The sequence below is a fragment of the Ranitomeya variabilis genome, chromosome 6 (assembly GCF_051348905.1).
Source record: "Ranitomeya variabilis isolate aRanVar5 chromosome 6, aRanVar5.hap1, whole genome shotgun sequence".
NCBI lineage: Eukaryota > Metazoa > Chordata > Amphibia > Anura > Dendrobatidae > Ranitomeya > Ranitomeya variabilis.
The window spans coordinates 494,375,640-494,402,953 of NC_135237.1; the positions used below are offsets into that span (position 1 = coordinate 494,375,640).

A 27,314-nucleotide genomic window follows, 5' to 3' on the forward strand; every position below is an offset into this window, starting at 1 on the left:
TATTTGGTCATGCCTTTTGGTCTTTCTAATGCCCCTTCAGTTTTCCAGTCTTTTATGCATGATATTTTCCGCGATTTTCTGGATAAATTTATGATAATATATCTGGATGATATTCTGATTTTTTCTGATGACTGGGACTCTCATGTCCAGCAGGTCAGGAGAGTTTTTCAGGTTCTGCGGTCTAATTCTTTATGTGTGAAGGGGTCTAAGTGCGTTTTTGGGGTCCAGAAAATTTCCTTTTTGGGGTATATTTTTTCTCCCTCTTCCATTGAGATGGATCCCGTCAAGGTGCAAGCTATTTGTGACTGGACTCAGCCCTCCTCTCTTAAGGGTCTTCAGAGATTTTTGGGCTTTGCCAACTTTTACCGCCGATTTATTGCTGGTTTTTCGGATGTCGTTAGACCACTGACTGATTTGACCAGACAAGGCGCTGATGTTGCTAATTGGTCCCCTCATGCTGTAGAGGCCTTTCAGGAGCTTAAGCGCCGTTTTGCCTCTGCCCCTGTGTTGCGTCAGCCTGATGTGAATCTGCCTTTTCAGGTTGAGGTTGACGCTTCGGAGATCGGAGCTGGGGCAGTGTTGTCGCAGAAAGGTTCCGACTGCTCCGTCATTAGGCCTTGTGCCTTCTTTTCTCGCAAATTTTCGCCCGCAGAGCGGAATTATGATGTTGGGAATCGGGAGCTTTTGGCCATGAAGTGGGCGTTTGAGGAGTGGCGCCATTGGCTCGAGGGGGCTAGGCATCAGGTGGTGGTATTGACTGACCACAAAAATTTGATTTATCTTGAGACTGCCAGACGCCTGAATCCTAGACAGGCGCGCTGGTCTTTATTTTTTTCTCGCTTTAATTTTGTGGTGTCATACCTACCGGGTTCTAAGAATGTTAAGGCAGATGCCCTTTCTAGGAGTTTTGACCCGGACTCTCCTGGTAATTCTGAACCCACAGGTATCCTTAGGGAGGGAGTAATTTTGTCGGCCGTTTCTCCTGATCTGCGGCGGTCCTTGCAAGAGTTTCAGGCGGATAGACCGGATCGTTGTCCGCCTGATAGACTGTTTGTTCCGGATGATTGGACCAGCAGAGTCATTTCTGAGGTACATTCTTCTGCATTGGCAGGTCATCCCGGAATTTTTGGTACCAGGGATTTGGTGGCAAGATCCTTCTGGTGGCCTTCCCTGTCACGAGATGTGCGAGTCTTTGTGCAGTCATGTGACGTTTGTGCTCGGGCCAAGTCTTGTAGTTCTCGGGCTAGCGGACTGCTGTTGCCCTTGCCTATTCCTAAGAGGCCTTGGACACACATCTCGATGGATTTTATTTCAGATCTGCCTGTTTCCCAGAAGATGTCTGTCATCTGGGTGGTCTGTGACCGTTTCTCTAAAATGGTCCATTTGGTTCCTCTGCCCAAGTTGCCTTCTTCTTCTGAGTTGGTTCCTCTGTTTTTTCAGAATGTTGTCCGATTGCACGGTATTCCTGAGAATATTGTTTCTGACAGAGGTGCCCAATTTGTGTCTAGGTTTTGGCGGGCATTCTGTGCTAGGATGGGCATAGATTTGTCTTTTTCATCTGCTTTTCACCCTCAGACTAATGGCCAGACCGAGCGGACTAATCAGACCCTTGAGACATATCTGAGGTGTTTTGTCTCTGCTGACCAGGATGATTGGGTTGCTTTTTTGCCATTGGCAGAGTTCGCCCTCAATAATCGGGCCAGTTCTTCCACCTTGGTGTCCCCGTTTTTCTGTAATTCGGGGTTTCACCCTCGATTTTCCTCCGGTCAGGTGGAATCCTCGGATTGTCCTGGAGTGGATGCGGTGGTGGAGAGATTGCATCACATCTGGGGGCAGGTTATGGACAATTTGAAGTTGTCCCAGGAGAAGACTCAGCGTTTTGCCAACCGTCATCGTCGTGTTGGTTCTCGGCTTTGTGTTGGAGATTTAGTGTGGTTGTCTTCTCGTTTTGTCCCTATGAGGGTCTCTTCTCCTAAGTTTAAACCTCGGTTCATCGGCCCTTATAGAATATTGGAGATTCTTAATCCTGTTTCTTTCCGTTTGGACCTCCCTGCGTCCTTTTCCATTCATAACGTTTTTCATCGGTCGTTATTGCGCAGGTATGAGGTACCTGTTGTACCTTCAGTTGAGCCTCCTGCTCCGGTGTTGGTTGAGGGTGAGTTGGAGTACGTTGTGGAGAAAATTTTGGACTCTCGTGTTTCCAGACGGAAACTCCAGTATCTGGTCAACTGGAAGGGTTACGGCCAGGAGGATAATTCTTGGGTCAATGCATCTGATGTTCATGCTTCTGATCTTGTTCGTGCCTTCCATAGGGCTCATCCTGGTCGCCCTGGTGGATCTGGTGAGGGTTCGGTGCCCCCTCCTTGAGGGGGGGGTACTGTTGTGAATTTGGATTCTGGGCTCCCCCGGTGGCCGCTTGTGGAATTGGACTTGTCATCCTCTTTCCTGTTTCACCTGGTTCCATCAGTAGTGGGTGTCGCTATTTAAGCTCATTTCTCTGGTGGTTTCTTGCCGGTCAACAATGTTATCTGATGCCTCTCAGTGCTTGTTCCTGCTTCTAGACAACTACTAGATAAGTTGGACTTTTGTCCATGTTTTGTTTTGCCTATTTGTTCCAGTTCACAGCTGAAGTTTTGTTACTGTGTCTGGAAAGCTCTCGTTGATCAGGGATTGCTACTCTGGCGTTATGAGTTAATGCCAGAGTTTAAGGTAATCTCTGGATGGTGTTTTGTTAGTGTTTTTCTGCTGACCATGAAAGTATACTATCTGTCTTCTGCTATCTAGTAAGCGGACCTCAAATTTGCTAAGACTATTTTCCTGCTGCGTTTGTAGTTTCATCTGAACTCACCGTCATTATATGTGGGGGGCTACTGTCTTCTTTGGAATATTTCTCTAGAGGTGAGCCAGGTCTTATATTTCCCTCTGCTAGCTATTTAGGTCTTAGGCCAGAGCTGGGCATCTAGCGATAAATAGGAAATGCTACCTGGCTATTTCTAGTTGCGCGGCAGGCTTAGTTCATGGTCAGTATAGTTCCATCTTCCGAGAGCTTGTCCCTCTATAGGCTTGCTATGATCTCTGCCTGCAGAGATCATGACACCCAGCCATACAGAGTGATAGGTAGTTCTAAATCCGCACAGGACTGTATTAATAAAGCCAAATACCAAGTGGTATAAAAAACAAAGCAGCTTTATTTAACGCATGACATACCAAAAAGAGGCAAAAAACCGCAGCATCAAAAATGCTATATAGCGCCATGTAAAAAATGCACTCAAAAAAGGCAAAAAAAAACGCAAGTCACCTAATTTACTTAATAGGTACAGAAAATCGGCAACACCAAAAACTCAAATACTTATTATGGAAACATAGACTAGTGCATTTTCTCAAGGTGAAGAGAAATTATACAGGGAGGCATCGAGAAAATTTAATGTGACAATGTAGAGCATTGAGGTGTCTTACGTTTTTATATTTTTAGATAATTAAGAGTATTTAATCATTTTGAAGCTGAGTGAAACAGTCACACTTCAGTATCTGTAAATGTAGATATGAAGTACTGCTGGGTATGTGGAGTGTATGTAATTGGTGATTACATTGACCAGATTGTAAGGGAAATGTAGGAACAAAGAATGTATGAAAATTAGTGAGGTGTTGTGATAGACCTGCCTCAAAAGATGTATTTGTATTTTTGGGTATGTTTAAAACTATGGATATTGGTATTAACCTGATTGTCCGGGGTAGTGCTTTCCTGAGAACTGGTGCAGCTTGAGAAAAGTCGTGGGGATCAAAGTGGAGGTACAGATTATGGAGGCTGTTAGTTTTAGATCTTTAGCAGAACAGAGAGAACAGGTATGTTAGAAGGCAAAGTTTAGGGAGGAGATATAGGGTGGTGCAAAAGTGTTGACAGTTTTATGGATGAGTGTGCTAAGTGTTTATTTTGTTCTAAAGAGGATGAGCAACCAATGCATTGACTGGCGCAAGGAGGAGGCACCAGTGTAGTGGCTGGACAGAAATGTTAGCCGCATTCAGAATAGATAGGAGATTTGCAGAATTCAAGATGAAAAAGAATCAGAGTGGGGACAGTAAGAGTTTTTGCAGTTTCGAAGGTAAGAGAAGGGCAGATTTTGGAGATGTTTTTACGGTGTGAGTCACACTAGCAGGTAATTGGATATAAAGCGTAAAGGAAAGATCTGAGTCAAATTTAACCCCAAGACACTTGGCATTCCTGTCTAGGAGTCTTGGTAGTACAGAAATGAAGAAACTAAATTCAGGTAGGAAGGGAGGAAATATAAGCTCCATGTTGATATTGCCCTAGTTAGATATCATCGCTTGGTCACAGTTCTCAGCAGAGATAACAACTGAGGAACTATCCAATTTGTACAGGTTACAAAGCAAATATACCATCTTCTATTGTATAGTAGTAAAGATATCTTTTATTTTCATCACTTTGGGGAAACCACAGAGTAACCGTGTTCCATATTTTTAACATAGGAATAATCTACCCAAAGATAAAGCTGAATCCATTTCCTTTTCATTGCTTGTTGCTTAAGATTGATTCCAGAAAACATGCATTAACTGTTTTTTCATTTCCAAGAGGTTTTGCCGCTAGATCAGAGTTCAAGTCTTGTAGCGTGATGTGAGTGCTCCTAATCTACTACCTCCTTGGAAACATGTTTTGCTGAATTTAATAAGACTGTCCTCATTTTCGAAGGATAAATCCTTACTATTTCTTGTTTCCTTTTCCTTATGTCAGTGGTTTTACTTAGAGCAATGTTCTCTGGAAGATATGCCATGTTCTTAATTTTCAAAAACATTGACACAAAAGTACGTATTTAGAGATGGATAATCTAATCATTTTATGTGAAAAATACATGTTTTACACCTAATATCTAATCTGTGCTTAAAATAAAACTTTCCCTAAGGGATGTAATAAGTAAAAAAAAAATTAGTTATACTCACCTACCGACACTCACCTGGATCCAACATAGGTCCTTTCATTGTCTACACATAGGCAGGAAGCGGTGATGTCACCGTTCCTCTAGCCGCTGGGCTGATGCAGCCTATGATTGGCTGCAGTGTTTAGTTGACTTTGAGCAGTGCGTCAAAATTAAACATCCGATAATGCGCTGCTCAAATCAGCCGAATGCTGCTATGATGTTTGTAAACAACAAACTTGAGTAAGTTATGCTGCCAGTTGAGACAAAAATGTCCAGATTTGTATGTTCTTTTCATCAGGTTATCAGCTACTGAGAAGAGAACACACCATTCACAAAATGCGCTGTCCTGGAATAAATATTATTATTATTATTTCTTTATATAGCACCATTAATTCCATGGTGCTGTACAGGAGAATATTTGATGCATTTTACTTTAATTGGACGCTCCTGACTCAACTGGAAACCTATTTTAATTAAGTCTGTTGTTTACATAAATTTTCACCACCATTCATCATGATGCTTAAAAAAAAACCTTTGAATATCGCAGAATTTTTGTGCAACACAAAGTTGTAGCAATTTCTGATAATTTCACACCAGTTTCAGGCATCTCCACCAAATTGGGGGATTTGGGGAAAGTGGCGTTGCTCCTTATATCATAAATTTTACTCCAGACCGGAGTGACATTTCTGGGGAGGTGCATGGATGTGCACGCCACTGATAAATTGCACCTAATTTATTAAATGGCGTGTGCCTCTTAATTAATTACATGCATGTTCTTCCTGCATGCCCATCATTAAGACTGGGGTACGAAACATCATTCTTAATGGGTTGGTCACGCACCTAAATTGTCCTTTCTAAATATCTCTCATTGCACCATAACCACTTTTGAAACTAGCTTTATCATACAATACCCTATACTTTCTCCCTGTCCATCTAATAGGAGTGTCATGTGAAACACTTTTCAATCTTGACCTCATTTTAAGGTGGCTCAGTGGTCTTCTTGCCCTCTTTTTTAACACTTTGGATTGGCATTTAACAATTTAGTGGGCACAGTTGTTTTCCTTATTTCAAAGACTTACAGTATGACATGATGTTCCCCAGTACAAAGTCAGCAAATGTAGAAGTGTACTGTGCTCCACCAGATGCTGTCTTACTGAGATATTCCTTATGAGAAACATTAAGATAGAGTTAAAGACAGCAGAATTCTACCTTTGTTTGCACAAAAAAAGTTTGATGTGCCTTGCACTGCATTTATTATTATTGTTTATGTGTTTGACTCCTTTATATATATTTTTAGCAATGGAGTGTTGTCTAGCTTATGCCTTCACAGTAAAAGGGGGTGGCTTGTGATGCAACACCATGTATCATAGAATCATAGAATGGTAGAGTTGGTAGGGACCTCCTGGGTCACCTGGTCTAACCCCCTGCTCAATGCAGCAGAGGAGTCACTAAATCATCCAAGACAGATGTCTGTTCAGCCTCTGTTTGAAGACTTCCATTGCAGGAGAATTCACCACCTCTTGTGGCAGCCTGTTCCATTGCTCATTGATCACCCTCACTGTCAAAAGAAAAATTTCAAATATCTACAGTAATGTCTCCTCCCTTTAAGTTTTATACCATTGCTTTTTGTGTTTCCATGTGAAAATGAGAATAAAGCTGATCCCTTTACAGTGTGAGAACCTTTGAGATATTTGAAGACAGCTATAAAGTCTCCTCTCAGTTTTCTGTTTTGCAAGCTAAACATTCACAGATCCTCATACATCTGATTTACCAAAATTGCAGGGCGCTTATCTGACATAAAGTAAACCAGCTAATGGGTGGTATAAATGTAGACTAGGGGTTGTCCACTTCTAGTCCACTACTAGTTCTCCCTTCATAAACTAAATGTTCGCTCCCAATAAAATAACAAAGCCTACTCTCACCTCCTATGGCGGCGCTGTTCCCGCAGTGTCAGCACTCGATCTCCTCGGGGCTGTGATGCGGTGTTGTGACACAAGACAATGAACACGAAGAGGAAGTCAGAAATCAGCTGCAGCCTAGACTTCCTCTTCATGTTCAGTTTGTGCGAAGGCGGAGACAGTGACGCCAGCGCTGATTGGGCTCTGGACATCATGTGTAACTCTACTGCATCACAGCCCTGGGACCACAAGTGCTGACACTGCTGGAATGGCATCGGAACGGAAGGTCAGTATATGTTTTATTATTTTATCAGTGCATTTAGTTTAAGAAGGGGTTTTCCTAGTATTGGACAACCCCTATAAAGATGCGCCAAATCTATCCAGAGTAATACATTTGTCAAATTATTAGATTGTTAAATTTACACTACCAAAAAATAATACAGTTTTGCACCAGTGTTTTGATATGGTAATGTCTCATTAATACGGTGCTAACTGAAAGCACCATGTGATGGCACATATAGCCATTATGGCTCTATTTTATGGGACCTACAGACCTCCCTTACCATGATACGAGCTCTGCCTTGTACAGTGCAAATGTTGTGTTCACATAGTGCTGTTTGGGTGTTTTTGTTCCTAAATATTCTTAAAATAATTGTAACTTAATTTTTTAAAACTTTTTTCACCATATTATTTTTGGATGTCACATGGTAAAGAATTCAGATTGTTTTCCCAGTGTATTGCTGGAATGTTCTTTTAAATGTAATAAGTAGGATAAATCTAACGGGCAAGGAAAAGTTTGCAGAGTTGTCCTTCCACCGTTAATCAAACAAGGTCTTTTATTGTTTGGAAAATATACATAAGCTGCTTAGCTTCGCCCTGAATAGATCCGTTTGTTGGTGGAACTGGTAGAACAGATTATCCAAGAAAGACGGGAAACTAATACAAATGTGAATGCTCTGCATTTCCAGTAAGATGATAGGAATCGCAAGTATTGAATTTTTCACACCACGGTGTGGAAGTAAAGCGGTGTAACTCACTGATAGAAGGTCTGAACTAGGCTGAGACATAAAATAAATCCCACGCAATGCAAAATCCATCGTGCATTATTTATTTATATGTCTCATGCTATAATGTATCTTGCCTGTGGCTTATGTAAATAGGTTTTTGTTCTGCTTGCTTTAGATGAGTGATTGCTGTACAATCTATTCCATGGTGCTTTGAAGAAGAGTCTCCTGATCCCCTCTTAGATAACAATTGAATACGTTTTCTTTCAAAGGCATCATAGCACTTAATATCCTCTCAATATATTGCATATGAATAAACTCAATAAAAGATTATACAAATTAGGCCTGATATAAAATCATTGGTTATGAATAAATGTTTATGAAAAGGTTTATGGTTTTAGTTATTCTTCCCACAACTGAAGGTCTAATCAGATGTATTGTACATTAGCCTCCATCCCATAAAATATTTAGTTACTGTATATAATCCATTAAGTGCTTTCTGTAAGTGCTTCACCTAGAAATGAAGTCCCCAGCCGCGGCCGCTGCAGAAGCCAGATGTCGCTCTCAACTCCCGGCTGCGTGGTTTACTGAAGGAACCCTAAGGTATAGTTATATGTAAAGTGCATGCAATAATACGACCACTTTACTTATAATGTGCACACATTCTGTATTCGCAGCAGAAAAATCTGCTGTAATACTGGAGTGTTGGCAGGAAAAATGCTACCTAAAATACTTACATTTTTGCTTTTGTTTTGTTTTATGCTTTTTATTCCCCCTGCTCATTTGAATGGGTGTGAAACACTGCAAAAACGCTGAAAGAATTGACATGCTGGAGATGTGAAACTCCTTCGAATCTGCAAAGATAATTAAGCGGCTTCTGCGTGAGACTTCAGAAATCTACCATATTTTTCAGACTATAAGATGCACCAGACCATAAGACGCACCTAAGTTTTAGAGGAGGAAAATAGAAAAAAATTGAAGAAAAAAATGTGGTCAATTCTGTACTACTATCCACTATCTGTACATATATGGCCCCCTCATCCCCATCCTGGTATATATGGTCCCCTCATTCCCATCCTTGTATGAATGGCCCCCTCATCCCCATCCTAATATGCATGGTCCCCTCATTCCCATCCTGGTATGCATGGCCCCCAAATCCCTATCGTAGTATACATGGCCCTCTCATCCCAAACCTGGTATCTTTGGTCCTCTCATCCCCATCCTGGTATGCATGGCCCCCTCATCCCCATCTTGCTATATGTGGTCCTCTCATCCCTATCCTGGTATGCATGGTCCTCTCATCCCCATTCTGAGCTACATAGCCGCCTCATCCTTATCCTGGTATGCATGGCCCCCTCATCCCTATCCTGCTATGCATGACCTTCTCATCTCTATCCTGGCATACATGGCCTCCTCATCCCTATCCTGCTATGATTGGCCCTCTCATCCCTATTCTGGTGTGCATGGCTCCATCAAAAAAAATTACAAAAATAAACCATTTTACTTACCTTCCCTGCGCTCCCTCGCAGTATCATGTTGTTGCCAGCAGCTTTCAGCTTGTAAGCAGTGCATGGTGTCACTTCATGTGCTGCAGAGGACAGCTTCCAGAATACTCACTGCTCCCCATGCTGGGATTATGGGCATGTGGAACAATAAATATTGATCTTCTTTAGTAGCGGGCACAGTGTTTGCTGCAGCCGTCATGCGATCATGTGTATACACTACTTAAGGGTATAAATATTCACTGCGCTCCATTCCCTTGGACGTGGAGAGCAATGAATATTCATTATCTTTAATAGCGGGCACACATAATAGCCTGGAAGCTGCAGGAAGCCGGCTGCTGCGACTTCTGTGCCCGCAATTAAAGATCAATGAATATTCACTGCCCTCCATGCCCATGGGAGTGGATAGCAGTGAATATTCATTCTCTCAAGTAGTGGACACACTTCAGAGAATGGCAGCTACAGGAAGCAGGTGGCTGTGGTTAACAGCATGTCCGCTATTAAAGAGAAATAAATATTCACTGCTCTCCACTCCCATGGATGTGGAGAGCAGTCAATATTTATTTCTCCTCAGCAGCGGGCACAGAGTTGCACTATTGTCTACATTATAGGTCACAAGTGGGAAGTATGTTCACCTACAAAAAATCCATGGATAGCAAATTTTAGAACAAGTTCTGTAGCAACTGATATCTTACACAGCCTGAGTGCAAAGATCGAAAGAGTATTAACATGGTTCCAGCATACAGCAGCATACAGCAGTAGCATAACAGAGCTGTGGGAGGCAAAATTCCTATAGGCAGCTAGGAGTGAGCTATAAGAAGTCACCTGTATTATCCTGAGACTGATAAATAATGTAAAAAAAATAATAGTAATGTTTTTAAGTGGCAAAAAAATCCCAGTTTAAACAAATATGATTTATTTTGTGAAAATAAAACAAAATCACGAAAATGTGGTGTTGCTGTGTTTTCAAAGACAATGAAAAATAATTTAACTTTTTGTCCTTCAGGATGAATACTGTAAAAATAAAAAAATAAAAGCAATGCCAGAGTTTTTGTTCATGTTTATTCTGCCCTGCAAAAAAAAGGAACTAAAAAGTGATAAATAACAATTCCATGTACCCCAAAATGCAGATGCATGATGGTCGCTCTCTGCTCTCCTGACCTCACTGCAGAGCTGTGTGTGATTATACCTGACACATCTGCAGGTTCCTCTCAGCTTCCATCTCATAGGCAGGCAGGGTTGCAATATTGATACAATACAGCAGAGCTGTGAGAACTGCAGCAAATGTGTTTGCAAGAAGACAAAGATCACAAAGTTCAGTTTTACTGTTCTGTGTTAGTTACTCTCCCTATTTATAATAATATCTGGAGGCAGATTCTCATACAGATCTATAGCCAGCCCGCAGTCTGGAAAGCTCACTTACATATAAGAAAAACATGGATTTCTCTGGAATTTTATTTAGCTTCCTATAACCTATATGCCCATATTGACGGCTTATACTACTGACAGATTTCCTTTAGCTAATGTCTGGAGGCTTAGCTATGGTTGTTTTGGAATGTAATGCATATGCATTAAATGAACCTCCACAACTAATTACTTTTGACTTTACATGCCCCTTCAAATGCATAGCTATAGGGGTTGCAAAATTTGTAGTCACACCTGAGCCTTGGCGCTCTAAACATTGATATTTCTATCTTGAACTAAAACTTATGTGCCAAACTATGAGGTAATTAAATATGACCTTCAAGATGAAGCCATGCATGGAACAGCAGGGCACACTAGACGCTAACATGGGCTATGTCTAAACTGTGTTCCATAAAAAAATAATTAGGTGATTATCATTTCCTTTGGTTGTAAAAGTAATCTTGATATTAAGATGATAGAAAATCAGAATACTTGACAATTTTTTCTGTTTCTAAAGATCTGAATCTTGGGTGAAAAAGGCGCATTTACAGCAACTGGTAGAGAACAAATTCAAGACAAAAGCAGAGAAAATTTTGCCAATTTCAGGTCAACTACTCATGAGAAAGGCTCCTAAATACAATACTTGAGTGACTTTTCAAAAATTTTAGAGGAATTGTCTCTTACGACTAAAATTGTTTTGGTAACATGAAACATCCAGTATAATGTCAACTTAAGTATCTACCAGTGAAGAAAAAAATTATTACCTACAACTCTTTCTCCTTAAAGGGAACCTTTCATTAGGTTTTTATCTTGTAAAATTGAGTGTTTCGTGTTGAGAAAACAAAAACAATTTAGCTCGAGGTATCATTTCAGACAAGATAATTACAAACGAGTCACTAATTGCATACTAAAAGATTCCATAATGTGTTTCTAGTACAGATTTCTAGGCACCTGCATTGTTGAAAGTCATTTAAATTTAGTCATACCTCCAAGATGGCAGAGAGCTCTGTTAATTCTATGGCCGAATGTAGAATTAATATTGTTCCTGCAAGCCTATAAGTTTCATGAGAAATTTAGATCAACTATCCCTAAACTATACTGTTGCCCCAAACTAGGAGTTTCTATCCAAACAGGACTATGATTCATAAGAAACTCAAGTTTGGGTGTACTTTACAATAAATGTTTTAGATGATCTAATAACACTTTTTAAAAATTTCTTACAGACATCAACATGGCCGGAGAACCGAAACCTTATAGACCAAAACTGGGAAGTAAGAGGCCAATTTCCTCTTTATACAGGTAGGATTGTGTTATTTATTCCCAACTTTTGCTCTACTCTGTAGATTTATGTAAAAACTTGTAAAAAAGGATGAGTGGCGTGATGATACTTATTAACAATTCTCAAGTTCTTGGTTCATACTTGTATATTAATAGGATTCTGAACCCAAGTGTAAAATACACAACTGAACTCAAGCATATAAAGACTAATGGTATGTGCACACAGTATCTTACAGATGTAGAGACCCCCAAATAGTTTTTGAAGCAGAAGATGATTGAGGAAAACGCCCGGAGTGTTTTTCTTGAAGAGTCTTCTTTATCTTCTTACTTGTTTTACTGTAGCTTTGCTGCCGGTGGGCTTTGAAATAGTGGCGGCTTTCAAGCATAAGCAGCCTGAACGTCTTTTAGACACTTCACGACTATCGAAGCCCGGAGCAGGTAAAAAGGTTAAAAAGATGGAACACAGGCACAGCAAGTCATTTTGACATTGCTGTGTACATGCTCATTAATTTTAAGATTTAGAGCTCGTGCACATGACCCTATTATCAGATTGAGTGCAATCCAACAGTAACATTGCATGGTATTTACGTTATGCTATGGGAGCACACACATGCCCGATTTTTTCCACGGACAGAGCCGGTGAAAAAATTGCAGCATGTCCGAGATTGATCTAATATTCAAATTGCTCTTGGCTATGCAAGTCAGTGAGTGCGAAGAAACCATATAATTGTACTCAGATGACATTTGAGTGCAGTTTGGTTTCCAGGACCTCCCACAATAGAGAAGATGGAGAAAATGTTTTCTCCACCTTCTCCTCATCCAAGAGAATCTGATCATAGTGTGACTTGCATAATCGACTCAATTTTCTTGGATGAGAAAACATACGGTCCGGTCGTATGCACCTGCCTTATCGAGATCTTTTCCAGGTACAATCTGCCTGAAATAATGTGCACATACCCTAATGCAGATTAAAAAGATTTCTTGGGTGCACAATTAGCTAAAAAAAATCCATCTGAAAGTGGCGACATGAGAATGAATACTTCCTTGAAATGAGCTACACTCCAGTATCAGTGACCTACTCCAAAAACGTACCATTTAATTTTCTGGAATGCATTCTTATGGCCACAGGCATGATTCTCATCCCTGATTCAGGGTAACTTTTTGAAAGCTAGCTTTTATTATAGTTATGGTTGTCCCAAAATTGCAACTTATCAATTCAGATTCGTTAAAAATGTTGGATCACTGTGTGCCCCAGTGCTGAGAATTTTGTGATGTTAGACACCCATTATTGTTGGGCAGGGCCGGCCTTTGCCCTGTGCGACCTGTGCGGCCGCACAGGGCGCCAAGGCTCGTTAGCATACAAGGGGCGCATTTGAGCTCAGCAGATTTGAGCTCAGCCGCGCTCCCCGGAGGTGGTCGCTGTCAGGGTCGTCCTCCGTGCAGCCCGGTGTGCTGTGAGCCCCCCGTGTGCACAGCGGTGTACAGGGGCTTGTGACCAGCGCCGGAGCCCCAGGTGCAGCCTCCTCCGGGGGCAGCTGCCGGCACCAGCACCGCGGAAGCTCCCGCCGCCGCCCCGTGCAGGCAGTGGAGCCCGGAGGAAGGAGCCGCCCCCTCTGTCGTGCGGCGCAGTGGTAGGAGCCGGGATCACAACAAAGGAGAGCGCCACATAAAAGCCATAGAAGCGGAGAGAGCAGCAGCGACAGCACCGACCGCACCGGCAGCCACCGGCAGAGCACGACAGGCAGGGAGCTGGCGCTCTACTCCATCACCAGGTCCAGCAGGGAGCCCGCAGCAGCCCCGGCACAGACCCCGGCTCCAGGTAAGCACCGGAGGATGAGGAGCAGCAGCGACGGCGGCGGCAAGTTCTGACAACTGTGTGAGGGGGCAGCAGGGAGGGCAGCGGATGTGTGTGACTGTACGGGGGCAACTGTGTGTGAGGGGCAATTACCTATATGTGACTGTACGGGGGCAACTGTGTGTGTGGGGCAATTACCTATATGTGACTGTACGGGGGCAACTGTGTGTGAGGGGCAATTACCTATATGTGACTGTACGGGGGCAACTGTGTGTGAGGGGCAATTACCTATATGTGACTGTACGGGGGCAACTGTGTGTGAGGGGCAATTACCTATATGTGACTGTATGGGGGCAACTGTGTGTGAGGGGCAATTACCTATATGTGACTGTACGGGGGCAACTGTGTGTGAGGGGCAATTACCTATATGTGACTGTACGGGGGCAACTGTGTGTGTGAGGGGCAATTACCTATATGTGACTGTACGGAGGCAACTGTGTGTGAGGGGCAATTACCTATATGTGACTGTACGGGGCAACTGTGTGTGTGAGGGGCAATTACCTATATGTGACTGTACGGGGGCAACTGTGTGTGTGAGGGGCAATTACCTATATGTGAGGACAGAGGAGCTGTGTGTGACTGTATGGGGTAACCAGGGCCGGCCTTTGCCCTGTGCGACCTGTGCGGCCGCACAGGGCGCCAAGGCTCGTTAGCATACAAGGGGCGCATTTGAGCTCAGCAGATTAATGTCACATTACATCACAATGTAGACGCTTAATGGCCTGAGGGCGCCCGCACCTCTTGTGGCGCCCCCCGCCGCGCCATTTGCGCTATCTGTATCTGCTGCTCGCCTGCTCCTGCCCAGTGCCGCCCGCCCTGTCGCTCGGCTCTCTGCGTGTGACGTAATGTCACACGCGCAAGCCGTTCTCCCCGCTGGGCAGGGACAGCACGCAGAGGAACTTTAGTTCCGCCTTCTGCTGTCCCCGGCGGGAGAGAACGGCTGCACAGCGTGTGACATGATTACGCCACACGTCCCCGCTCGTGCCCCGCCGCTCTCTTCCCGGCACTGAAGAGCAGAGCAGAGGTGGACCTGAGGAGCCAACTGTTACTCAGCCAAGCAAAGCGTGAGTAATAACCACCTCACATGGCCTCCACTATGCTGGCGGTCGCCCCGGGGGGGGGGGGGGTTGGGGTGCAGCTTGCTTTTTTGCAGTGTGCGTGTGGGGGGGGGGGTTGGGGTGCAGCCTTATTTTTTGGTGTGTGTGGGGGGGGTGGGGTTGGGGTGCAGCCTTATTTTTTTCAGTGTGTGTGTGGGGGGGGGGGCGGGGTGGGGTTGGGGTGCTGCTTTATTTTGCAAACGTATTATGTGTGGGGGGGGCGGGGGGTTGGGGTGCAGCTTTATTTTGGAAACGTATTATGTGTTGCCGCAAGCAAGGGGCCCATCCGCAAGCATGGTCGCTGTGACTGGGTCCGGACACTGTGGCTGGGCACCATTGCTGTGACCCTTTTGCTGTGGGGCCCATTGTGTGGCTGGGCCCTGTTGCTGTGGCTGGGCACTGTGCTTGTGGTGGGGCCTAGCCACAGCAATGGGGCCCAGCAGCAAGCACGGGGCCCAACAGCAGCAATGGGGCCCAGCCACAAAAAAAGGGGACCAGCCGCAAGAAAAGGGCCCAGCGACAGCAATGGGGCCCAGCCACAAGCACGGTCACTGTGACTGGGTCCGGACACTGTGGCTGGGCACCATTGCTGTGACCCTTTTGCTGTGGGGCCCATTGTGTGGCTGGGCACTGTGCTTGTGGCATAAATAAAAAAAAAGGACACACCATGGATGCGGGCGGGCGGCACTGGGCCCCCCCAAGCCACGGGCCTGGGTGCTTCCGCATCCGTCGCATCTATGGTGTGTACGCCACTGCATATGGCTCTAGGAACACAAAAGGGTGTTTAGCCTGATTTTCAGGCGTCCTATGGGTCTACCATGTAACATACTACTATGTCCAGGGCAGAAGGGGCTAAAATAGCCCTATGGTGCCTAACCTAACCATGGCAACCGGGGGGGCAATTGGGGGTTAGGTGCATTGCTCAGGAGCCACCCTACTCTCACTTCCTCCCGCTCCTCTCTGCTAAATGTATTCATCCATCCTTCTCCTTCTCCTTTCTCCCCCTCCCACTCTTCCCAGACTTTGTGCAGTGTACAGTGGCTTACTTGTTTCTAGTTACTTATCACCTGCTCACCTCTGCCACCTTAGGTTTAAATGAGCAGATAGATGGTTATAGTAACATGTGGACTGCACTAATAAGACTTTTGGTCCACACCTAACCTTTTCAGGGAAGAATAACATTTGTCAGGCAAGATGAGCCCTAAGAAAGCATCTGGTGCACAGAACAGAAAGCGAAAGGCCTTAGCAGAACAGGCAAATCAAAAGCAAGCAGGGTCTTTAAAAAGACTGTTCGAAAAATCTTCTGAACATGGTGGCACCAATGTACCGAGCACTGCTGAGGAATCAACATCAGATATTCCACAGCAAGAATGTGAAATAAGGAGTGGTATGGATACAATCCCATTGGAGCCAGGGGAACCATCAACGTCATTGAAAATTAGGATCAGCGAAGTTGACCAAGAGTCTACCATAGCAGACGTTTATGAGGTTGCAGTAGAACAAGATCAGTCTACCACACCAGCCCTCACATCAGAAGGGGATAACACATGCCAGCATGTGGAGGGCATTGATGAGGCTGAAAGCAGTGAAATTTCTGCAATCATTGACTCAGATCCTGCACTTTGGCCTACATTAAATTCTTCATCAATTGATCTAATCGTAGAAGCAGGCCCTGTGCAACTTAAAAATATAGAATTTAAGAGAGATGAGAGGAATCGACATTTTTCAGAGGACTTTTACTCTAGAATTTTGGACAATGGCGTGAAACGAGCAAGAAAGTGGTTGGTGTACTCCAAAAGTTTGAACAAAGTATTTTGCTTTTGTTGCAAACTGTTTGATAGAAGATCCCGTACGGCACTTGCATTGGATGGATCACAGGATTGGAGCCATATGAGTCAGATGTTAAAGGCCCATGAAACTTCCATTAACCATTACTCAGCAGAAACAAAGTGGATAGAAGTTCAGCTTCGCATGAAAAACAAAAAAACAATTGACCATCAGTTACAGAGCAGAATACAGAAAGAGCAGCAGCACTGGAGAAACGTACTGGAAAGACTCATGCGTATTACTCAGTTGTTGGCTGAACGGAACTTGGCATTTCGAGGATCTTCTGATCGTCTATACACCGCAAATAATGGAAATTTTCTTGCTATAGTACAGTTATTAGGAAATTATGACTTTGTAATGGCAGAACATCTGCGACGAGTCAAGTCAAAGGAGACATCTGACCACTACTGTAGTAAAACTATTCAAAATGAAATAATTAATTTGATGGCCAAAAAGGTTATTAGTGAAATTCTTGAAAGATGCAAAAAGGCAAAGTATTATTCCTTAATTCTTGATTGTACAACTGATCTAGCCCATCAAGAGCAGATGTCTTTTACCATCCGTTTTATTGATGTTAAACTTGGGTTATGCCAGATCAGGGAACATTTTCTTGGATATGTTGCTGTAACAGACACAACTGGTAGAGGATTATCAGATATTATTCTTAATTTCCTAATTAGCAAAGAGCTAGATATTGATGACTGTCGTGGCCAGGGCTATGACAATGGTGCCAATATGGCAGGCAAAAATAATGGTGTTCAAGCCAACATACTAAAAAAAATCCAAGGGCGTTTTTTGTACCATGTGGATGCCACAGCCTCAATTTAGTGGTTGGAGATGCAGCAGAATCTAACATAGATTCTATAACCCTGTTTGGAATTATTCAGCGTGTATATACTATTTTTGCTGGGTCAGCCAAGAGATGGAAGGTTTTGACAGACCATGTATCAGGTCTTACTGTAAAACCTCTATGTACCACAAGATGGGAATGCCGGATAAACTGCCTCAAACCACTGATCCAAAATCTAGCAGGTATACAGGAGGCATTATTTGCCCTTTCTGAAGACAGCAGTACAGAGCCAAAAACAAAAGATGATGCTCTAGAGTTGTCCCAACATATCCTTAATTTTAAATTCATGGTGTCCTTAATTGTGTGGTATGACATATTATTTCAAATCAATATTGTGAGCAAAGCTTTGCAAAACCAGACCGCCAACCTCATCACAGCAGCAGACATGATTGAAAAAACCCATGATTTTCTTAAGAAATTCAGGGAGAATGGTTTTGAAGGCTCTTTCCAAAGAGCAAAGAATATAGCAGAGGAAAATGGTGTGGACCCCATATTTAAGAGTACCTCACGTGTTAGAATTAAAAAACCCACTTTTAGCTATGAAGGACGGGATGAACCAATTGTGGATGCAAAGCAGAAATTTAAGGTTGAGTTCTTCAATGTGTTGGTGGATACTGCTTTAAATTCAATGGAGGAGCGTTTCCAGCAACTCAGTATTCATAATAAAAAATGGGGCTTTTTGTACGATATAAAGAGCCATGAATCACGGGAAGACTTGTTGGCACATAGTGTAGAACTGCAGAAGTCTCTGACTTATGGCAATAAGTCTGACATAAATGGTGCTGAACTTTCTGATGAACTCTGGCACATTCGGAATGTGCTCCCTGATGATGTTGAGACTCCGCTGCAGATACTTGGTTTCCTCACCAAAAATGAGTTTACAGAGCACTTTCCACAAACCTGGACTGCACTTCAGATTCTGTGCACCATCCCGATTTCTGTGGCCTCAGGAGAGCGCAGTTTTTCAAAACTTAAGCTCATTAAGACATATTTAAGGTCCACCATGACAGAGAGCAGGTTATCCTCACTTGCAGTCTTGTCAATTAAAAATGATGTGTTGGCATCTCTAGACTTAAATGAAACTATTGATGAGTTTGCCAAAGTAAAAGCACGGAAAGTTGCTTTTTAAATCAGTTTATGTAGCACGTTATTATGTTCTTGTTGTTGCTGGATTACAGTATAGTGCACTTTATTTTTATTTTTTTGTCTTGAAGGTTGAAAATTGTGCACATATTTAATGACAGTTTTTCTCATGTATGTTGCATATTTATTATATTATTTATATTTGATATTTTAAGATATTTTATTTAGTATTAAGGTGGATCAAAAGTCATAGAATGACTCTTGGTCCGCACGGCACCCGACCTGCTGCCACCCGTCCAGAACTCTTCTCCATGCTGGCCATCATCTCTGCACTCCGATTGGCTGTCAGCGTTGGGCTGACAGCCAATCAGAGTGCAGGGCGGTGTTTGGCCTTGCAGGCCGCCGCTCTGCACTCTGATTGGCTGTCAGCCCATATGGCTTTGGACCAAGCGTCATTTTTTCCTTTTGGTCCGCTTTAAAGCACTTTATAATTCCCGTTATTGCAATATTAGTGTTTCTTCAAGTGTTTTGCAGGGAAACACAAGTTTTCTAAGTAAACGTGTTGTTGTGAATATTAAAGAGTTATTGTTTTCTTTCAAAGTTTGGAGGGGGGGGGGGCGCCGTCCTGCAGTCTCGCACAGGGCGCCTTTTGGGCTAAGTCCGGCCCTGTTGTTGGGCTGTTCCCAGCGTTGGGACTCCCAGTAATTTGACACCACCTATACCATGGATAACTGATAGGTTGCAACTGTGGAACAACCCATTTAATCCACAGTATACCATTCAAAAATAAAATTTCAGTGTGTGCAATTTTTTTTATGGTGGCTCTCCCTCTGAGCTAATACAGTACATTTGTAATGTCCTACTAGAAAATATAATAGGCCTTGTCTAAGTGATGGCCCACACCCAGGCTCCACAACTGTTCCTCAGATAGGTAAAGGTCCAAAAATAAAATGAGAGGTTGTCCTGTAGTTTTCATTGCATTTAAAAAAAAAACTCAAACAAAAACAAAACACCTTATCATTCAATATCTGTCTAACCCCTTCATGTCATGTGACGTACATGTACGGCGTAAGTCGGATGCTGGTGTATGGAGCCCCATAATCAATAGGTGATGACGCTGTCTAGCAGCCAAAGTAGTGACCAGCAGAGATGTTGTAAATTGCTGCACATAGTGAGGATAAGTATAAGTTCAGTTTATTATTTTATCAGTCTCTAATTCTTTGGATTATTAAAAGTTAAAACAGGACAGCCCCATTAAGGCATTTATAAAATGTCCTGGGGGGAAATTCTCTTTAATGAAAAAATATTAAGGGTCTACCAACAAATGGTTCTCGGAGGATCACTGGTGGCATAAGTTAGTCTACTTCAGAGTAAAGTTTTAATCTTTCATCAACTGCCTGAAGAAGTGTTAAATAATGATGACATTCTGCAGACAGTCTATATAAGGTGGCACATGAGGAAACAGGTCACTCACCCAGCTTTTGGCAAGAGAAGATTATAAAGTGAAAGAAAATGAGCCCTATGTGTATTTTTGACCCCAATCCTTCACTCACAAGAATTTAAGAACCCTTTGAAAATTGAAGAATCTTGGTTGAATATCCTCTTTGGCATTTCGGCCTCGGATAACTGTTGAAATGTAATATCCATCAGCTCTTTGCATGTAAAGCGATGATCATGGTGTTTCCTGAAACACTAATACATTTTCTTGTCACCCGCCTTTGAGCTATAAGATGTGTCACTACCGATTAGTCTCTGCATGTGAGGATAGCAGTCAATGATGTTGAACTTAAAGAGCAACTGATTAGCCTCCAGGGAGAATGACAGAATCGCCAATGAACTGACTTAGTTGATGTTGCGTTTTATTTTATACACCAGCAATGATTGAAATGGCATTAAAATGAGATTCGGTGACAGAACCACATTAAAAGTTGTTGAAGGACCACAGATGCTTACTTAACCCCTTCCCGACATGTGACGGAATAGTACGTCACATGTCGGGACCCCCGCTTTGATGTGCGCTCCGGCGGTGAGCGCACATCAAAGTCGCGACATGTCAGCTGTTTTTTACAGCTGACATGTGCGCGCAATAGCGGCGGGTGAAATCGCGATCACCCGCCGCTATTAACTAGTTAAATGCCGCTGTCAAACGCAGACAGCGGCATTTAACTACCGCATCCGGCCGTGCGGCCGGATATGAGCGCATCGCCGACCCCCGTCACATGATCGGGGGTCGGCGATGCTCCTCCATTGTAACCATAGAGGTCCTTGAGACCTCTATGGTTACTGATTGCCGGTGGCTGTGAGCGCCCCCCTGTGGTCGGCGCTCACAGCACACCTGCATTTTAGCTACATAACAGCGATCTGATGATCGCTGTTATGTAGCAGAGCCGATCGGGCTGTGCCTGCTTCTAGCCTCCCATGGAGGCTATAGAAGCATGGCAAAAGTAAAAAAAAAAAGTTTTTAAAAATGTGAAAAAAATAAAAAAAACATAAAAGTTTAAATCACCCCCCTTTCGCCCCAATCAAAATAAATCAATAATAAAAAAAAAAAACCTACACATATTTGGTATCGCCGCGTTCAGAATCGCCCGATCTATCAATTAAAAAAAAGCATTAACCTGATCGCTAAATGGCGTAATGAGAAAAAAATTCGAAACGCCAGATTTACGTTTTTTTGGTCGCCACGACATTGCATTAAAATGCAATAACGGGCGATCAAAAGAACGTATCTACACCAAAATGCTATCATTAAAAACGCCAGCTCGGCACGCAAAAAATAAGCCCTCACCTGACCCCAGATCACGAAAAATGGAGACGCTACGAGTATCGGAAAATGGCGCAATTTTGTTTTGTTTTGTTTTTTGCAAAGTTTGGAATTTTTTTTCACCACTTAGGTGAAAAATAACCTAGTCATGTTAGGTGTCTATGAACTCGTAGTGACCTGGAGAATCATAATGGCAGGTCAGTTTTAGCATTTAGTGAACCTAGCAAAATAGGCAAGCAAAAAACAAGTGTGGGATTGCACTTTTTTTGCAATTTCACTGCACTTGGAATTTTTTTCCCGTTTTCTAGTACACGACATGCTAAAACCAATGATGTCGTTCAAAAGTACAACTCGTCCCGCAAAAAATAAGCCCTCACATGGCCAAATTGACGGAAAAATAAAAAAGTTATGGCTCTGGGAAGGAGGGGAGCGAAAAACGAAAACGGAAAAACGGAAAAAGCTCCGGGGGTGAAGGGGTTAAAGCAGTTCTTCATGACGGTAATGTACTTATTTTAGCATAGCAGCATACTAAAAGTAACAGCTTTTCTGGTTTAATGTAACTACATATACATTCAGATCTAAATTATAGAATTATGTTCCTTTTTAGATAAAAGTTCTATACTTTTATTTTGTCATTTTTTAAATGTCAATAGAAGATAAGTTAACATGGCTCGAAGACGAAAATGTGTCCTCTTTTTTCAGACTTTTATTCAGTGTCTATTTGCAGTGGCATTATACACTTGAGGAATCAAAATGGATTGCTTCTTAGGAATATGCTTCCCTATGAGAGGCTGAAGCTGTTAGCAAACTATTTTTTCTCAAATGCCTCAGATTTTTATAGACCTTGGTGTGGTCCAAGTAAACGGCTACTTTCTTTGCTCAATCCTTCTATGATAACCCCTACCCACCTCAGCCAATTTTTGTGCTTTCGTCTTTTCTTCCCCTTCTTTCAAAAGTAATAACTTTCTAATTTTTCTATCCACATAGTGATATGAGGGCTTATATTTTTTACTAGAGAAGTTCTAGTTTTGAGTGACACCATTTATTTTAACATATAATGTACTAGAGAACAGGAAAAAGATTGTGCAGTAAAAGTGACCTTGCAGCATAATTCTTTAGCTTAGTATGATTATGGTGATACCAAACTTTTATCATTTTTGTTTTATTTTAGTAAAGAAAAAAATAGTGAAGTTTGTAAAAAGAAATTATTTGTGTCGCCAGTTTCTGAGACTGGAAATGTTTTTTATTTTTCTGTCAATTGAGCTGTATGTTGGCTTATTATTTAAGTGGCAAGCTAATGTTTTATATACCATTCTTTTATATATGATGTTTTAACTACTTTTTATTGGGTTTTTTTGTGTGAGAGGTGCAGCAATTGAAAAATGGCAATTCTGTCCTTTTGATTTTTCTTTGCTTTATTGCATTTATTTTACAATGTTTTTATTTTTAAAGAGGGACGAGGTTTTGATTTGAATTTATATTTTTGTTTTATTATTTTATATTTTAAAAAAATAGTTTTTCCCTTTTTTCACATCCTTTAGGGGACTTGAACCCACGATCATCTGATCACTCTTTCTTTGTATTATAACACATAGCTAAAAATCACAGTCTCCTACAAAGCCCCACCTTTGGCTGGAGTTCACAGAAGTACCAACATCGCAGCCATGGGGGCCTTCAGCAGATTCTGGCCATCATGACAACCCATCGGCAACCCCCAATCGCATCACGTCCCTCGTACAGGTGCCCAGAACTGTGTGTCCCCAGGACTGCATGCCCTAAATGCTGCTGTCAGAAAATTACCGCAGCATTTAGGTGGATAAGAGAAAATTGCTGCTGTAACAGGCAAATATAGCTGTATAATACAGCTGGCGGATTCAGGGCTTGCTGCCTATTCCATACACTCATCACACACACTCATCACGCACACTCATCACGCACACCCATCATACACACCCATCGCACACGTCCATCATACACACTTATCACACACACACATCACACACCCACCCATCGCACACACCCATCGCACACACCCATCGCACACACCCATTGCACACACCCATCACACACAGCAATCATATATATATATATATATATATATATATATATATATATATATATATATAGATAGATATATAGATAGATATAGATAGATATATATACATGATAGATGAAGTGTACACAGAAAGAGACTAAAAAGGATTATCACGGCAAAAAAAAGCATGAGGCAAGAATAAACACACAAAAACATTGACTACTGGAAAGTGCAATGTAATAGTTTATTTTACTACTAGATGGAGGCCCAATGCTATTGTATCGGGAAGGTGGTAATGTCACGATGGGAGCAGGCATGCAGCGCTGTTGTTGCCTAATGGCATCCTGTGATAGTCTAATGACTTTTGCATCAGGGGACTCATGTGCTTGACACCTACGCTTATATGATTTGTTTTTGCCCCAGCGATGCTGTTGCTCTTTAAGAGTCTCATTTGCCCTTTGTTGTTTTCGACGTTGTGCCTTTGCTGCTTTCCTTTCATTGTCATTGGCGTACTTTTTAGGAGGAGCCAAGTTGGCATTGATATTTGCTTTTTAAAGGGGTTTTTCCACAAACAAAAGTTCATTTCAAAAATTGTGCCTTACTGTGTACCAAACATACCACAGCTCCTAGGCAGGGGAGGAAGCAAAAGACAATACTGACATTACAGCAGGAGATCGCAGAGGATACATTTTGTGAGGTAAAATATTTTTTAAAAACAGTCAGTGAAATATTTTACCTCACAAAAAATGAATCCACTGTGATCCCCTGCCGTAATGCCAGTATTGTCTTTTGCTTCCTCCTCTGCCCAGATGATGTGGTATGGTCAGACACACTCAATTTTTAAAATTAACTTTCATTCATGGGAAAACCCTTTTAATGTGACCGGTAGTGTTGAGCGATACCGTCCGATACTTGAAAGTATCGGTATCGGAAAGTATCGGCCGATACCGGCAAAATATCGGATCCAATCCGATACCGATACCCGATACCAATACAAGTCAATGGGACTCATGTATCGGACGGTATTCCTGATGGTTCCCAGGGTCTGAAGGAGAGGAAACTCTCCTTCAGGCCCTGGGAACCATATAAATGTGTAAAATAAAGAATTAAAATAAAAAATATCGCTATACTCACCTGTCCGACGCAGCCGGGACCTCGGCGATTGTAAGCGGCAGCGTTGTTTCTTTAAAATTCGCGCTTTTACTTGCTTACGTGAATTCCCGGCTTCTGATTGGTCAGGGCGGCCATGTTGCCGGGACTCGGACCAATCACAGCAAGCCGTGACGAAATTACGTCACGGCTTGCTGTGATTGGTCCGCGTCCCGGCAATATGGCGCCGTGACCAATCACAAGCCGTGACGTCACGGGAGGCTGGACACGCGCGCTTTTCAAAATAAGCGCGTGTCCAGCCTCCCGTGACGTCACGGCTTGTGATTGGTTAATGGCGGCCATGTTCCTGGGACGCGGACCAATCACAGCAAGCCGTGACGTAATTTCGTCACGGCTTGCTGTGATTGGTCCGCATCCCGGCAATATGGCGCCGTGACCAATCACAAGCCGTGACGTCACGGGAGGCTGGACACGCGCGCTTTTCAAAATAAGCGCGTGTCCAGCCTCCCGTGACGTCACGGCTTGTGATTGGTTAATGGCGGCCATGTTCCTGGGACGCGGACCAATCACAGCAAGCCGTGACGTAATTTCGTCACGGCTTGCTGTGATTGGTCCGCATCCCGGCAATATGGCGCCGTGACCAATCACAAGCCGTGACGTCACGGGAGGCTGGACACACGCGCTTTTCAAAATAAGCGCGTGTCCAGCCTCCCGTGACGTCACGGCTTGTGATTGGTTAATGGCGGCCATGTTGCCGGGACGCGGACCAATCACAGCAAGCCGTGACGTAATTTCGTCACGGCTTGCTGTGATTGGTCCGCGTCCCGGCAACATGGCCGCCCTGACCAATCAGAAGCCGGGAATTCACGTAAGCAAGTAAAAGCGCGAATTTTAAACAAACAACGCTGCCGGTTCCTTCGCTGAGGTCCCGGCTGCGTCGGAGAGGTGAGTATAGCGATTTTTTTTATTTTAATTCTTTCTTTTACACCTTTTTACATTAATGTTGTTTCGATACCGATATCCGATATTACAAAAATATCGGATCTCGGTATCGGAAATTCCGATACAGCAAGTATCGGCCGATACCCGATACTTGCAGCATCGGAATGCTCAACACTAGTGACCGGCCATCTTTGTGCAGACAGATAGCGGTGGTCATTAAAACTGCACATGCGCTCATCCTGTACAAAGATGGCGGCAGTCAGTGAATCATTCAGCTGAACCCGGCAGCGGCTTGTTCGCGACGGTGTTCTGCTGGTGGTACCGCGCAAGAGGCTGCATGAGTGTGAGTGAGTGCTAGTGTGTGTGTGTGTGAGAGTGTATGAGAGTGTCTGAGTGAGACACCCATCACTTGGGTGTCCCAATATGGCGGTCAGTAAACTTCCGTCGCTTGGAATTCTGGGATATGGTGACATCTGGACAGAACAGAACGGGAAATTAAATCATTACAAGGCAATTATATAAGTAGATTACATTACAGCAATGTTAGAAAGTAAACATTTTCAAGAATATCTAATGCACGCTGTTTTCCAATGTAACAACACATCCACTAAAAAAGTGTATAAAGTTAACAAGGGCAAAATCATATGAACCGAAGAATAAACTGCTTGTCAAAAATACTGAAAAAAATTTGAAAAAGGAAAGCTTCCATTAAGGCCATTGAGAATCGAACATGTTAATGTCTGCTCAATTTAATCTGAAAAATCCCCCAGATATATTTTAGATCACATTGTGTACAAAATACAGTAACCCTGCCTAGATATGGAGTATCCACTGTTATTAATAGAGCTCAGATGCTTCGGTAGTCGCAACGGTTTTACCAATAAAGAAATTAGGGCAGGTGCAACTAGTTCTATACACTTAATAAGGCTAAGTTCACATTTGCGTATATGTGCACAGCGTATGATCTGCATGCGCAAACGCATGCCAAAACGCATGCAAATGCATGTTCATGCAGCGGTTTTTTATCCGCATGAGCTTACGCATGACGTAAAAAAAAAAGCGCTGCGAGTGCATACGTTTGTATGCGTTTTTTTGCCTGCGTTTGCATTGTTCATGCGCATGTGTGAGGGCCTGTCTCAATGGGCGTGTTTCAGTCAGTTCCTGGACATGCGCAGTCCGAAGTACGCAAGCACCTCGAACGCATGCTTACGCATGTCCTTACGTACGTATGCGTTACCATAAACAGTAATGCATTTTTTAACGCACTCATCCGCATGCCTGCGCATATTTGATGGATTTTTGACGCCTGCAAAAATGCAACATTTTGCGTTCAGCAACAGCCCCAATGAAGATAGTGATGAGGTCTGTAAATGGAATATGATGACACTGTAAAGGCAACGCATAATAAAAAAAAAGATATATATCAAGATACACTAGGGGTCCGATGGAGGTCTATTGTTATGGTATTTGTATGTTCACACATTGCTTTTTTCCCCTAATTTTTGTCAAGAAGAAAATGCAGTATTTTCTAGTACCAGCAAAGTTCATGAGATCTCTGAAATCTCATGCACGCGCTATGTAATTTTTCCCTGCGGATTTGAAGCAGTTTCAAGTCTGCATCACATCTATCCTTTTTGTTTTGAGTTTTTTGCAGCATTTTCCACCCATTCAAAAAAATAAACACATACATTTCTTCAAGACTGAGCCATAATCGGGCAGATTCAATGAGCCAAT

The 27,314-nt window shown here is 42.9% G+C and overlaps 1 protein-coding gene across 5 annotated transcripts in view; it reads left to right on the forward strand.

Annotated features, from left to right (window-relative positions):
• The window catches only part of RALYL (RALY RNA binding protein like), an 869,832-nt gene that overhangs the window by 674,986 nt on the left and 167,532 nt on the right, over positions 1-27,314 (forward strand). For all 5 annotated transcript variants that reach the window (XM_077270743.1, XM_077270742.1, XM_077270744.1 and 2 more), the window contains one exon: positions 11,963-12,038. In XM_077270743.1, the coding sequence (XP_077126858.1) occupies positions 11,963-12,038 (76 nt within the window). The remainder of the gene's footprint in view (positions 1-11,962; positions 12,039-27,314) is intronic.